Here is a 16354-nt window from a genome sequence, read left to right as displayed (position 1 = left end):
TGGTAAATGGTGCTATCTCCACTAACTTGTCTTAACCAGGAGCCAGGTTCTCTCTGTATTGTTTGTTCTTCCTCCATATGGCTACTAAAATTTTCCCCTCAAATATTTCTCAGATTTCCCCTCTCTTCACTCTACTGGTCTTTGTGACTAGAGGACTTCCCTTCCTCAGTCAGCTCAACTTCCTATGATAAAATTTGGATCATGTTCCTACCTGCTAAAGGCCATCAGCAGACTTCAGGACCCAGTCCAGCCACCTTTCATGACAAGGCACAACTTTCAAGACCTTACTTGGAAACCTCTCCTCCTTTGCTGCCTAATATCTATGACCTCACTCCTCCCACTCCATTAAAATAATTGTTTACCACAGAGAAAAGTAACAAGACCCATGCATTTCTTCCATTTTGGAGTTTTGTACCATCTGTATTTTTTTTTAAAGAGAGAGAGAATTTTTTAATATTTATTTTTTAGTTTTCAGTGGACACAACATCTTTATTTTATTTTTATGTGGTGCTGAGGATCTAACCTAGTGCCCCGCACATGCCAGGCGAGTGTGTTACTGCTTGAGCCACATCCCCAGCCCACCATCTATATTTTTAAGTTGGCCATTTATATAGATTGAAGATTTCACTGCTAAGTATGGTTTTACTTATATTTACAGAGCAAAAATTTTCAAGTATGAAAGGTAAGAATTGCTTACTATAGCTAGATATATTTTATTTATCTCTTCCCCCAGATGACCCTTTAGCTAGACAGGGCCATATTATAACATTTAACTCACAGTATAACTTGTCCTTATACGTGATGATGCTCTGCTATTTTTCTGTGGGGCTGTTCTTTGAAATTCACTTTCTCAAGGGGTAGTGCTGATTAAGCAAACACCCTAGCATGGTACCTGCACATAACATGGGCTCATCTTCCTTATAAAAAAAAAAAAAGGAAAAGTGCTTTCTAATATCCTTGAGAATCCCAGATATACTAGCATGTTAGCAATAATTACTATAAATTCCCTTGCAGGGAACCAGCTTCTAAGATTTTCAGAGCTTTATGCGTTATAAGGCACAAAATTCTTGTACTATTCTGGCATAATATGTTTTGTATATTCATACAAAACACAGCCATTTACTCCAAATTTCTGTCCCATAACGTTGAATGCTACATGATGAAAAATGTTAGCAATCACAGAGTCACAGATGTGTCTTGGTCATCAGCGCCAACACAGTAACTAAATAATTTTACACATGAAGCAACCTGGCAAACAATGGGAGATAACTAAATTTTTGGCAACAGCTGGGGACTCACCTTTTCTTCATTACCAACACAACTCCAAGAAATATAATAACGAAGAGCAAGATGCCGGCAATGACTCCAGCAATTTTAACCGTGTGGTCTGTTTGTTTCTCAGGTTCTGGGACTGGTTTTGGAGTGGCAGCTCCTGAAGATGAAAGGAAATGAAACAGGAGAGAGAGAGTGGGTAAGAGAATAAAGATGTTACATTTAAATTTTTTTTCTGCGTTTAACAGAGTAATAAGACTTATCAGAGCCAGCAGACAGAGGAGCTTTGATTTTTTTTAAACAGCTTTCATATGCACTGAAAGGACTATAATTGTTCACGTTGTTCTTCAATATTTTACTAAACCACAGCACACCCACGTCTGACCCCTTTATAAGAGACTCTTCTCAAATACAGTTTTAAAATATTTTTATTATCTCTCTTGGCTCCTGCTCTTTCTACCATTTTAAAACTTGCTAACAACACAATAGCTATCCCTAAGCCTTTATCCAAATTTGATTTGCTGGAACATTTTCCTCAATTATTTTTCATAAATGAAGCAATAATTCCATAACATATTAGCCCAAACACCTGGAAAAGTAAGATAAGCTCATTTACCATGCATTTTACTAGCAATTGTTTTTTAACACAATAGAGTTTTTTCCCCTTGCCTTTGGAAATCAAAATCTAGGTCACATCTGGTAGGCAAAAGACTCCTTCTAAGCAATTTATTCACAAAGTGGGAAGCAGCTGGTGATCACACCACTGGCACCCACATTTAATATCTGTTTAAATGAGATAACCAGGGACTTAAAGAGGCGGCCACGTCTCAGCTCTCCTGGCTTCCCATTTCCAACACACCGTTTGTCCTGTTTACGATATAATGTGATGGAATGTCAAATCCATGTTTGATGAAACATCCATTTCCTCTGCTAAATGAGTTCACGATGAAAAATATTAGGAATGCAATGTTCAATTCACTAAACAGAAATTATTTTTTTTCAGAGCTTCTCCATGGCATACCAGGAAGGGATGGTGCTTGGTGTTTGAGCTACCGTGCAACCCATACTTGGTAGACAAAGGTTATTTCATGCCCAAACTTCTCACCTTAGACTTTTCTTTGTGCTTTTGTTGGTAAAAATGTAATTAAAATTGAATTAGCTTTTCCTCTCCTTCTGTTGGTGTTTCTACTTAGTAATCCTCAATTCCTGACAACTGAACTCTCACCACATCTGTGCCTTTGTGCACAGAAAACTAGACAAATTCTAATGTAAGTCATGGCTGAGAAATAGGGGGTGTAGGAACATGTGAATCTCATTTCTTCTTGATATCAAGATTTTTTTCCAAGAAACCTTGTATCCTGAACATGGCTGTGACCTGACCTGACAAAGTTGGTCAAGATCAGGTGAGAGATTTGAAGTAAAAGATCCAAGGCCATGTTTATCTGAGATTCTACCACAGAGGCACACTTAAAAGAAGGAATAGTCACAATGAGAGCATACCTTAAGCAAAAACCCTTCTGGATAAAGCTTTACAGGCCACTTTTATTTATGACAAGGTCAAGAGATGTTCTGCTATTTTGTTTGAATGAATGTCCCTTATACTGGTTGTCTAGTTAGATGTTGAAAGTATTAATGTTAATTATTTTAATGGACATTATACACCTGAAATATCCAACAAACCACTGGAATATACAACCAGATGGTCATCTTGAAAGAAACTCTTATGTTAAATAAATTGTTAAGAAAAACCTAAAAGTGAAATGGGTATGTTATAAAAATTAAAATTAAAATTAAAAAAAATCATGCAAAAAGAAACAGCACTTCAAATTCAGAAACTGAAAAATTCCAATGTTTTGTAAATTTGATTTTATGTCATATATATATATATATATATATATATATATATATAATAATGTGGATTTTACTCTTCCAAATGCTCACATATTGTAAGTCATTCCATTTATCTCATTAAGTTAGCATTTACCAGTTCTCCAAATATAGTTTCTAAATACATAAATGATTTAAGATTTTTTAATTTCATTTTTGGTAACTAAATCATGTTAGTAAATGCAAGAGTTTGGGGAAAATGTTTAGAAAAACTTTAGTTAAAAAAAATTAAACATAAAATGTAGTAAGATACAACCTGTATATCATAAATACTCAGTAACAGATGAGTAAGTCTCGTTAATAGTCATATTTGCTTCTGTTGAGTGAATAACTGGCTATCTTTATTCAGCATTTTACCTGGGATCATTAAGAACTGTTCATGACTCTTCTGCTTTGGGACAAAGACAGGTAGTCACCCTTAGCTTTTTGTTCCCTGTTGGAACACAGGCAAGTATATCATTATGCAGCCATTGTAAGCTCCATATTATCATTCTTTAGGACTTACTTTCAACTGATTTCCCTTTGCAGGTCAAGAAAATGAAATGTTCTCTTTCTGTGTGACACAGTTGCAACATGATTATGATAGCAGCCATTTGCAAAATGGCACAGTGACTCAAAAAAAATGGGAACAGTGACCCATGATCAACCTTCTGATGGGTTCAGGTGTTTATCTGCGTTTAGGTTTCTCTGATAAAGCAGTGACACAACCACAAAGTGGAGATGAAATAAGACACATGCCTCAGACAATCTGATGAGCATGTCCTTGGCTCTGGGCGCTCTGTGGGTGCAGGCGGTGTCTGCCTTTCTCATGTGTGCTCTGTCCCTCTTGCCCTTCCTAAAATGGACATGTCTAGAACCACATCTCTTAGGATGCTCTTTTCCCTGCTTTCATTTCTTTGGAAACATGTGCCCGTGGTTAGGAGCTATCAATCACCTTTGGACAATCTGTGACAGATTATGATTGCAACTGATAGTTGTTTTTTTTTAAAAAAACATTATTTTTGTCTTTCCTCACCGGCATCTATGAATCTAACAGCACAATTTACAAACTGCTTGGCAAAGAGTTGTTTTTGTAATATTTCCCCCTCTGCCTTGTTATTTTCTTGTCAGTTTTCCAATGGAGTATAAACTTTTATACTTTTTTCTGTATAAATTCTAATTTTTTGTATAAAGGCATTTTTTTTATCTTGTGTGCATTTTGTTTAGAGAATACGGTATATTTTGTTTCATTTGAGAGTGGGCATCAGCTAATAAGCTTGACCATATTAACAAAGATAATGAATATGCAAAAATATTATAGAGACTAGAGATGAGGCTACTGAAATATAGCACACACTCCTTGCAGATGCCCAATCTTGACTCATAGTGCCAGCTCTGGGAACTTTGTTTTAATGACCAAGCAAATAAAAAAGGGTGATATTCCAGTCCAACTCCATTATTTAAAGTTTCAATTATGACATCTAGTATGAATAAGAAAAGTTCAGAAGAAAGGGAATGATTATCCAATGTGGTATTTGGTTGGTTTTCAACTTGGCTGGAGACAAGTCAGTTTTGGCCCAGTGCTCAATGTTAAATTAAATAACAGCAGCAAGCTGGGCCTAGAACAAGATGTACTCAGCCACTGGCTTGAAGTCTAGATCTGATGTTGACTACTGAACTGGCTGCACAAATTCTCCCAAAAGTCTGAAGGGGACAAACCTAGAAGGCCACAAAGGCCATAACTGATGCCTGGAACTACTGACTGTACTCTGAGTGGCCTTACCTGGAAAGAGCAGACACATTCTCAGAGGACAGCCTGGCATCAGCACACCAATGGGAGCCCTTGCAAAACACTGATTAATGCCAGGCTGACCTTGAATGTGGAAGAAAACATCAACAATGATGTTCATTTATTCAACAAGTGTTTCCTGAGGACCTAATAATGTGCCATGCACTATATTGGGTATATATGGCAATGAGCAAATGCACAAGGCAAAGCCCTCTGTCCTCTTGGAACTTATGTTCTTATGGAGAAAGACAAATGTAAACAAATAGCGTAGACTGTATGTGAACAGATGCTCTGCACTCTCCTTGAGTGCGGAGAGGCATTCAGCAGAATGGGATGGGTTGGTTAGTAAGGTGGGAATCAGAAGTAATCACTGAGAAAATGGCACTGGGCTGAGACCTGAGAGAGAAAAAGGGTGACATGAGGTGAAGCCTCCAAGGCAATGGTAAGGAATAGTTCTGAAGTGCAAGATGAGGTTGAAACACTAAGAGGGACTGGGGTGGAGAGATCTGGGAAAGTGGGGACATGATGTTGCAGAATTCTGCTTTTTCTCTGTTTCAGATGGGAACTACAGGAGGATTCTCAGTACAGGAGAGAGGTGATTTGGCTTATATTTAAAAGGCTCATCCTGGCAGCAGGTGGCATAGCAGACTGTAGGGGGTCCATGATAGTAATATGGACATTAATTTTAAGGCTATCACAGTAACTCAAGCATAAATCTAGGATGGCTAGAACGTAATGGTAGAAGTAGAGTTGGGGATATGAGGTCCAACTTGACATATATTTTGATGGCCGGGCTACTGGTCAGTGAATTAGATGTACAGTGCTTCAGAGTAACATCCACTTGCACTTGGTAGAAGTTGCATGAGAGATAAAGGTGTCATTTACTGAAGAGAGTAGTGAGTGTTAGAGGAACAAGTTTGGAGATTGGGTGGGAAAACATGAATTTAGTTTTTCGTCCACTCAGGTTTGAAGTACTGACATCCAAAGGAGATATTAAACAGGCAGTTGGATATACAGGAGAGAGATCTCAGTTTAGAACAAATTTTGAACTTTCATAATAATAGAAGATGGTATATAAAGCCATGAGCTTGCATGAGGACACTTGGGAAGTGAACACAGAAAAGAGAAGGTGACTCACAAGGAGGGACTAGCCAGCTAAGGGAGGAGGGAAATTGGATAGGAGGAGGAGGGGCTGAACATAGACAAAGAAGGGCCCTCCTGGTATAGCAATCAGGAGGCACACAGGGAAATCAATTGAGTTTTTTTTTTTAATGAAGATGGGGGGAGTTACAGCATCTTTGAGTGTCAATGCTAATGGTTCATCAGAGAGGGAAAGGTTGACCATACAGGAGAAAAAAGGAGATGTGCATAGGGGCAAAGTCCTAGAAGGGGCAGGAAGGTGGGCTCCAGGACGCACACAAGCAGAGGAAATGGCCTGGGTTGGGGCAGATGCCTTAGGGAGATGAACAGCAGCAAGAACAACTCACAGGCACAAAGGCTTGCAGGCAGGTTGACACAGTGGTCTGGGGACAGAACATTCTGTTGGTCCCTTGTGATGGCCTCATTGTCCTAGTGTAAAAAGCAGCAAAAGGATGAGGTGAAGAGGTAAAGGAAATTCAAGGGGGGAGGAGACATGTTGGAAGAGTGGTCTGGAACAGCCAGAGGTGAATGTGCAAGCCTGGAGGTTGGGATGTGTGGAATTGCAGGTGGCTGACCTGGAGTACAGAGGACATAGAAGAAGGTTTTGAGAGAAGGACAGAGAAAGGAGTAGAGGTTTACAGGTGGTAAGGGAATAGACAAATGTAAGAAAATGAGAGCTGAGCTACTAGCTCTTGAGAAAAAGGCTCAATGAAGTCTGTCTTAATGTCTTCAAAGTTGACAGTGACAGGGAGATATGAGGTTTGGGGACAGGGGCTTTGGCTCATTCAGGAAATTCTTTGACCTGTATTCATGCCTCATAACCAGGGTGAAGGGGAAGACAAGGAGGGAAAAAAAAGGCAGAGTGTGAAACCTACTTGGAGTTGTATTCCAGTGGTGGGAGGGATTGACCAGTGGCCATATCAGTGGTATCCAGATGTTACCCATTACCACCTACATACAATGATCACAGCACTGGACTTATGCAGAACAATCCTCTTCATAAGACACAGCCTTCAAAGGAACATCCTTATTAAGTTCCTTGCAGGCTCAAGGTATCATAACTAGGCTATGCTAGGCAATTAGGCAGGAAGAAGACTGTGCCTTCATCATGCAGGGAGCTGGTACCAAACATAATATAAGAAGCCATGCGAGTGCCAGAGGTGAGCTACAGAACCAGACTGAGGAAGCATGAGAGAGAATTTGGAAAGGCTTTTTGTCAGAGGTTGCAATAAGGAACAGACTTGAAGGATTTCTGATGAATTGTGGAAAGGATGTCCCACAAGACCAGACAGAGAAGTCTTTAAGTCACATACTAGCTTTGCCTTCTGGAGCTTGGGTACAGGTCTGGGAGTAGTGGAGGAGTGGAATTGGAACTTGGGCTTAATGGCATTATGAGCTTTGCTCACTGGATAGAACATCCTATATTATATTTAATAAATGAGGAACCACAAATAATAATGGGGTTAGGCCTTGTGGAAGGGTAAGAAGGGAACTGGGGAAGTAATGGAAAGTGAACTGCCCTGTCAGGCCAGGAGGCTCTAACTTTGTTTTTGTTTTGTTTTGTTTTGTTTTAATATATTGTTTTAGTTGTAGATGGACACAATACCTTTATTTTATTTATTTATGGGATGCTGAGGATAAACCCAGTGCTTCACATGTGCTAGACAAGTGCCTTACCACTGAGCCTCAGCCCCAGCCCCGGAGCCTCCAACTTTTAAGGTGAGAGGGTTCCTGGGACTAAAAGGACACAAGGAACTCCCTGGGCAAATAACCAGATACACATAGGTGGTGACACTCACAGATGGTGCCTGGGTCTCACAGTGTGACTGGGGGAAAGGTAGTGCAGTTTGTGGGACCAGGTGCCTGGCCGCCTCCTGGGAAGAAGTGTGTTTGGCTTCAGTGTTTGAATCAAACCCAAGGACGGGCAAACCAGGTATCATGATGCCACTCCTGGTGCTTGATGGAGAGGGAAAGAAAGAGGAGTTGGGGCAGGAATAAAGGGAACTACTGAAAAAAAAAAAGCTTGATACTGAGAAAGACGAGAGGATGCAGGAAGAGATGAAAGCAGAGAATAAAAAGGGAAGCTGTGGACATACAGAAAAAACTGTGTCTACAAATGTGTTTCAAACAGCACTGGCCCCCAAAGATACTCTTTAAATTTCAAATGAGCAAACCTCAGCCACTTTGTAGCAGCATTTTTATGAATTTATGGGGCTGGTGATCTATTTTAATTCATTTTCATATTTTTTTACCCTTTTACCTTTGCAGAGGTCTTTCTGTTCTTTATATTAAAAATAGCTGCCTTTTGATTTTAGAGATTATGATGAAATAGTTCATTCACATCTTGTTACTCAGAGAAATGAAATTCCTTAGTGTTATTTAGGTTTCTTTCAGCTGTACATTAACATTACACATAATCATAAACCATCTCCAAGATTTTTCATTTAAATTACACATCATTCTTTTTCTTCCTTGGAATGCTAAGTCAATCACTACTCCTGAAATAATCTATATTCACACTTTATATGTTATCTGTAACCTGATTATTTTTTTGAATTTATAACTCTTCCTTTGTCCCTCATTTCCACTGTAGGGCATAGAGAACCATGTATGGCTTATAAGTAATTATCAGAAATATTGCTTCTCATATAACACTGAAAGACCGAATTGTTTGATATATATATATATATATATATATATATACATATCCTCTCTAAAAATTAATCTACTTTTTTATTTGTGTTCTAATTTAATGACAGTCATTGTTCTCATTTATTGATGTGGCTGACACCCTGTGAATAAAATGATCTATCAAAGGCTTATCACCTGCTATCTGGACATTAAAAGTTCCAAGAGAATTATTAGTGCTATTACTATGCTGATGAAATATTTTTCTATTTGAATTTCTCAAATCATGGTCAAGCAATAAAATGAGGAAATAACTTGTCAATGCTAAGTTATCAACTGTGTGCACCTTTCATATAAAGTGAATAATTAGTAAAAGGGATCTGAGTGGCACTTCTGAAATTGATGATTTTTGAGAATGACTTAGTTAAGAGTGGAAGTTTCCAATAATTTGTCTGAAACTAAGTTTTGAAGCATTAAAATCACCATCTACTGTCCCTTGAATTTTCTTCCAGGCTTTGTGCTTTAGGTCACAGTCTAGTTCATGTTTAGCTTCTAAAAAGTAATTGTGTGGGAGAAAGGATAAGATAACTTCCTGAAAAAAGTACTAACTGCTTGAAAATCTCCTTAGAGCCTTTTCGATGCCCTCAAATTTGCCATCCATTCTCCTATTAAAAAGTGAGAATACATAATAAATTTCACTTGCTTGCTAAAAGCGTCAATATTTCTAAGGCTCCAACAATGTGCAAAGAGTCTGGCAAGCTGCATGTGGATATGGGACGGGATGTTCATGTGGCCTAAGAACTACACACATATGATCCTTGAAATGTAATGATGACTGGGGGAGGGGGCTTAAGGGGCAGTAGAGATCCTCACATCCTCAGGTTCTCATTTAGTAGATTTACAATTTTTCCTCAATGAAGTGTTTTAATAAATAAAGCTTATATTAATTGTGACATTCTGTTTAATCGATTCTGGGATATAGAGCCTCTGATTAAAGGGAGTTTAAGGATAATTTGCAGAGGTTTTGAAACACGCACATGGCTAGGTTCCCTAAAGATTCCAGATCAAAGATCTGGATTAGGATTGAGGAATTCATTTTAGGTGATTCCCTACTCACATGAAGAGAAACCCCAACACAGAGACATTGCTCCTATATCTGTGATAAAGTTTTTCAGACTATGGCAAAAATAGAAGGAGGAAAATTTACTGAGCCATTATTTTTAAAAGATCTCTTGATATACTAAGATTTTGCTTTGCCAGTTAAGTAATGTCTACCATTTCAAGACTCTTCTTCACATTTAAGAGGCAAACCTGGTGGAATCAAAGACTAGCTTATGACCATACTCAGTATGCAATGATTGGATGATAATCTCAATGATAAGAGCATTTAAATTGTGCTGATAAATTTTCCAATTGCTTACTTAGGAAAGAAGAAGGCTAGGCTTTTTGAAGACCTATTATGTGCTAGGAATCTTATGGAACTTTTGTTTAATACACCATGAGGCATATTAATACTGCTTTACAAATGAGGCAACTAAAGTCAGAAGCTGTCAGGGTCCAAAGCTCATCCTAAATTGTTGGGAAGCAAAGTAATGGGGCTACAATCTGCATCCCACTGGTCTGACAATGAAACCAAAGCCCACTCTAGTTTCATTATAACGCAGTGTAGAGCCTCACACAAGAATGAAAAATAAAAATGGCAGAATAATGCAATAAGAAAAGAAAAATCCTGAAACAAAAATAGGATGAATATTTGAGAATTTTGCTGTCAAAGGACAGAAAACAACAATCTGGTAATAGAGTCAATCTAATTTGATTCCACTGTGTACGTATGGAATGGAAGGTATGGAATTCTTCCAGAGGTCAAGGTGCTGCAGAGTAGAGAGACAGAAAACAGAGATAGAGTAGAGATCCTGAAAAGGAATCAAAGAAAAGAAATAGGAATGATTGTCAGGGTAGAAAGGAAGGACTGTGAAGAAGGAGAAAGGAATTAGGGTCATTTTTCCACCCAAGGAGACAATGAACAGGTGTAGTGACATTGTCTCCCATTGGAGTTTTCCAAGAGTAAGGACATTTCTTACCACCTTTGACTCCTCGAGAGCCATATGATGTTTTTAATGTACTGATCACTTGACAAGTCCTTGCTGAACAAATGTCATAAACTACATAGAAGACATTTATAAAGAGAATAATGGAACCCCCATGTGGTCTGTGTATAGCTATAAAAAATACTTTTTTTATTTTTTATGGTGCTGGGGATGGAAACCAGGGCCTTATGTATCCTTGGCAAGCACTCTACCATTGAGCCACACTCCTAGTCCAGAAAAATACTTTGAACACAAAGGTGTAAGAGCAGGAGTTCCAGTTCTTACAGAGAAAGACTGAGACAGGCTTCTCCTTCTTTCTGCCTAGAATTTAGTAGGTACCCAATAAAAGTCAAAGCAAATAAATGATTTTGATTGTATATAAATGTTATTTTGACCATCAGCACATAAGAGTGAAACAAATTATAAAAGATATATATTCTAACCTTGAGTTGAAGAATAATCACTTGGCACTAGGTCATTTTCCAATATCATGCTCAATCTCTAATAAGCCTAAGAATGCTATATTTTTCTTTCTTCACTGTTTCCTCTTTTCTACTCCCCTCATCCTGATTTATCTCTTTTCTGCACTTTTGCTCTTGACTCCCAAGCAGATGTCCTTTCTAATCTCTTTTATAGACTGCAAGTTCTATTTGGTTTCCTAAATAACTCTAACCAGTCACTCTTTCATTTAAAAATGAAAACCAAAAACAAGAGTAATGCTTATTTCGAAAGGCAATCAATCTGTGCATGGTGGCACACATCTGTGATCCCAGTAGCTTGGGAGGCTGAGACAGAAGAATCAGGAGTTCAAAGCCAGCCTCAGCAATGGCAAAGTGCTAAGCAACTCAGTGAGACCCTGTCTCTAAATAAAATACAAAATAGGGCTGGGGTGTGGCTCAGTGGTTGTGTGCCCCTGAGTTCAATTCCTGGTACCAACACAATAAACAAGCAATCAAGAACTCCCCTGAGCTGGCTCCAATCTCTTAACTTTATGCCTCTCCTCTATTTCTTTGTTCTTTCACCTTACGTACCAACAAAAAGAAAATTTTCCCTGTATACCTAACATCTTCTCTTCTCAGGGTATTTATTCCTGCCATTACATCTTCAGGAAAATTCCCCTATTCATTTTTTCTTGGTTCAAATCCTACCCATTCTTCAAAGACCACATTGCCCCAGTGGCCGTGTAGGAAGCAGCCATTCTCCTGTGGAACTTCTGTTACACATTGCTTCACTTCTCCTGCATAGAATGTACTATTTTTAAGCTTTGGTTCAGTTATTTTGGTAAATTCTTTATATCATATATGAAACCATAAAATCTTTAGGACAAAACTGGTAACACTCATCTCTGTGCTCTTCATTTTGCCTGATCCCTTATCTTACATTCAAGGACATGTTTGCTGAATCAAAACTTTCTCATAGTAAACCTCACTTAATCTTCCTGTCTCCCTCACTTGCATTCTTTTCATGGCATACCTATTATTTTTTTCTACTTGAAGTCTTCAGATTTTGGGCAATAGGCATGAAAGAAAACAGGAAGGAAGAATATGTAGAAGTGGATAGTAAAGGCAATAACCAGTCCTATTCCCTTGTCTTCCTGCAGAGATCCCCAGTAGTGATTAAGAAGAGAGGCATGAGCTGGGGTTGTGGACTCAGCAGTAGACAGCTCATCTAGCACATGCGGGGCCCTGGGTTCGATCCTCAGCACCACATAAGGGTGGATAAATAAAATAAAGGTATTGTGTTCATCTACAACTACAAGAGAGGGGGAGCATATACAGGTAGCATGGGATCATGTTCAACAGGCATCAGTACATGCCAAGAGAGATGGACAATGTCCAACTAAGAACTCCACTGAGGATGCCCAGGGTGGCCAGAGAAGAAGGGATCTTCTTAGTACACTGAGGAAAGATGAATGTCCTTACCAGGAAATTTACTATCAATGATAAAATGAGATTAAAAGACAGAAAGAGCATGGAAATACATGCCAGTGGCAAAATGTTATATTTCCAGCTGCCAAGCAGTGAAATATATATATCCATCAAGGTGCTAAGACAGACAAAAAGTGAGTATCTATCAAGAATAAAGTACTATGAGCTCAAAACTTATAATGATTAAGTGTATACAGACCACTTTTCATGCTCATATATGGAATTTGTTTTTGATGTCTTTAAACTAGCTAAAATTTCTTCCAAAGAGTAATTAGAATAATGTGGGGTCTTTTGGAAAGAAAAAAAATCCTTGAAATACCTAATAAGATAATGCTAATTAGATTCACACAAGTAAGAACAATTTTATTTCATTAAGTGGTTTTCTCATTCCTATGATCTGCCAAGGGAGCATTTTCTAACTCCTTTATTATTCATGGAAGAAGAAGGCAGAAATATGAATAATTCCCTTTAGTAGGCCCTTACATTGGCTAATGGACACATGTAAATCACTCTGATAAATTCTTTCCCTGTGTGCATGTGTTGCATTTGTTCCTGGACATACACTGATAACTAAAGTGATTATTCAGACATATAAGGGCAATCCACCATATTGATAATTCAACAAAATAACTTCATTTTTCATCATGTTTACTGTGAAGCTATGTATAAATAGTCACGCAAAAAGAAGACATTTACATCCCTGTGAGGAAAACACCTACACCAAGTCACAGATAAAAGTTGGTATACCAATGTGTGTTTTCACCAAGAGCTCCAACTTGAATAAAATATAATTAATAAAGAAACCATAATTAATAATTGTATCATCAGCAATCCCAAGAAGGAAACTATACATAGTAAGTGAACATCAATTACATTGGCTGAGTGATGTTTTGCTCGGATATTTATTTACTAGACTCAATGGGAAAGCTCATCAGAGATACTGATAGATGTGCTGCGCAGATGTCATTTATTAACTCCAAGGCAGGTGCCAGGCTTATTTTCAATTATCGTTTCTCAGAGATAGTTATTTACTGTTCTAAAAATCAAAACAACATATTGAAGACAAGGGGTAGTGGCACTCTACTTCTAAGTAACATTTGCCATTCCCTCACAAACTGCTTTATATTTTTCCAACTTCATATTTGGTGACTGAAAAATTACTAAATGAGATCACCTATGATCCATCTTAATGCTATTTTATAAAAGTGCACCCTCTCATGCTCTCTTGAGAACTGATGTTACTGAAGGACAAAGAAACCCAGGACACCAGGGACAATGGGACCCCAATGGCAAGGAAAGCAAAGGAGGCCTGAGGCTTTATTCAGTATGCTGGCTGTGGAAAAGTACAGAATGGGTTGTACACTGCTGTGGGCCATTACTGCTTCAAATAAAGTAGCTGTATTTGAAAATGATGTACCTGTTCTCATCATGATCATCATCACCATCATTGCCAGCAGAAAAATAGTAGCCTGGGTCATGCTGATGCTGTTTATAACCCAAAGACCAGCAAATGAAAAGTATCATCCGTGGGGGACTCATTACAGGTCTTGACATATGATAGAATAATAATGTTCCTCGCATGCTTGAGCGCTCCTGGAAACCACAGCATTCACATGGTGTTCAGGTAAATAACACCCTATAAACCATTGAGAAATCCATTCATTTCCTGGGAAGTTCAATTTTGAACTTCTGTGACTGGCAGTGGCCTGGATTAATTACCTAATTCTCTTGAAAGCTTCAAAGGCCATAAAGCAATACTATATTAGAATAACAACAAAGCCACAATAGCAGCACCTGCCATTTCCTAGGCCTTTACTCTGAGTCAGTTGTGTGATCAACTTTATGCCCATTATGGTGTTCAGTATGTAAATTAAGAAATAATGAGGTTAAAAAACAGTATTCTCCCTGTATCACAGATTTGGAAGGTATGATTTCAAGAGAGTAAGAGATTTGCTCAGAAGCCTGAACTTGTATACACTACTTTCTGTATAAAGTACAAGCTTTGTAAATTATGTGCACTGGGATCTAGACTGTCCATGTGAACTACTGAATTAAAATCAGGGACAGAAAGGTTAGGTCCAGATACCTATCTGATGGTCTGAAACCTGCCAGAGGAAATGTGCAATGTGGGATTGAAAATGATCTGGATTCTACCACTGAGGACCTTCATTGTTCCTTACTGATCTGGCTGAAGGGAGGCAAGGAGTTTCCACTTTAACCTTTGCTTATACCAGGAGGGGGACGGAAAACAATAAAAGCCTGTGGGAAGCTCAGGTGTATGCTAAGTGACCCATTCCAAGCTTGATATTCCTTTGAAATTTGTGGTTTTATCTTTTTAAATAAAGGATGTCAAAGTTACATCTTTATTCCATAATGTATCAATTTTTAATAAAACTAATGTTTTACATTATTTATCATCACAGAAAGCGATGCTCCCAGAAACTGCACCATGCTTGATCCTGCAATGCCATGAAGCCCTGGCTTTCCGGCTCACAGAGCATTTGAGATGGGCCAGGGGCTGAACAAATGGTACAGTTCAAGTGGAGAGAGACTTCTTTCCTCCCCTTTCCTGTAGGACAACCTTGCAGACAATGAAAGGTGATTTGATAAAGAATATACGGTAACTATGCAAGAAAATCCATGGCTTGAGAAGGAATCAAACACGACATCCTCTTCCACTAAAAACAACCTTGACAATTATAAAAGTAAAGAAGTAGAGTGTGTGCTGCAGACTGAGCGGAGAGATGCTTTTCACACAACTGATGGTGTGAGTCAAATCTTAAAAGATTTTGGGTCTTTACCCCCCGGAGATACCAATGAACATATTTTCACACTAAGTGTTGAAAGGGCAAATGAAGTCTTCTAAAAGGACTAAACTTATCCCCTTTTCGTTCACCAGGTCTAGCTTCTCCCCTGACTTGTTACAAGGTTAGTAAGACATTTTAAATAAGATTTTTTTCTTCAAAAACAAGTATTATTTTTTCTAGATTCATCCTTGATATTTTCTTGATTTGTTGCCTCCTCTTAGGACGATGAAGGAAATTCTGACTTGCTTTCAATTTGGAATAAATATATTGAATTATGCCCCAAAAATATTTCCAAAGAACCATCACAAACACTAGTCACTTTACAATAATTTAAAGATATTTATTTACAAAACAGACTAGTCTGAAGTCAACTAAAAAGTTAAATCATACAGCAGTACAACATGTCCCTCTGCCTATAAATTCTGAGAGAAATTCACTGAGATTCTTATGTATAAAAATGCCAGAATTAATGCTAAAGTCTTATATTTTAAAACACAGTAAATGTTTTTCTAAGGTATCTATAGGGGTGAAAATCAAAGTTAAGACAATTGATAACTATTGATAGCAATTAATGAGTGGCAGACATGTTAGCCACTGAAAGAAAGGGACAGAACAAAAGAAACTAATATTGTCACTCAGTTGTTGTTGTTATTATTTGGTTCTGGGGATTGAACCCACAACTTCATGCATGTGAGGCAAGCACTCTACCACTGAGCCACATCCTCAGCCCATCATTCAGCTCTTATCAATATTTTTAAAATATCCCTGGCCTTTCCCATTTTGTACCACTATCAAGGATGCATTCATTTAATTTTACTATGTTGGAAATAATATATT

The 16354-nt window shown here is 38.1% G+C and overlaps 1 protein-coding gene across 9 annotated transcripts in view; it reads right to left on the bottom strand.

Annotated features, from left to right (window-relative positions):
• The window catches only part of Ptprm (protein tyrosine phosphatase receptor type M), an 807906-nt gene that overhangs the window by 244893 nt on the left and 546659 nt on the right, over window positions 1-16354 (bottom strand). For all 9 annotated transcript variants that reach the window (XM_021734384.2, XM_078030368.1, XM_078030369.1 and 6 more), the window contains one exon: window positions 1300-1432. In XM_021734384.2, the coding sequence (XP_021590059.1) occupies window positions 1300-1432 (133 nt within the window). The remainder of the gene's footprint in view (window positions 1-1299; window positions 1433-16354) is intronic.

The sequence above is a fragment of the Ictidomys tridecemlineatus genome, chromosome 13 (genome assembly GCF_052094955.1).
Source record: "Ictidomys tridecemlineatus isolate mIctTri1 chromosome 13, mIctTri1.hap1, whole genome shotgun sequence".
Taxonomy (NCBI): Eukaryota; Metazoa; Chordata; class Mammalia; order Rodentia; family Sciuridae; genus Ictidomys; species Ictidomys tridecemlineatus.
This window is presented reverse-complemented; position numbering and strand designations above follow the sequence as displayed.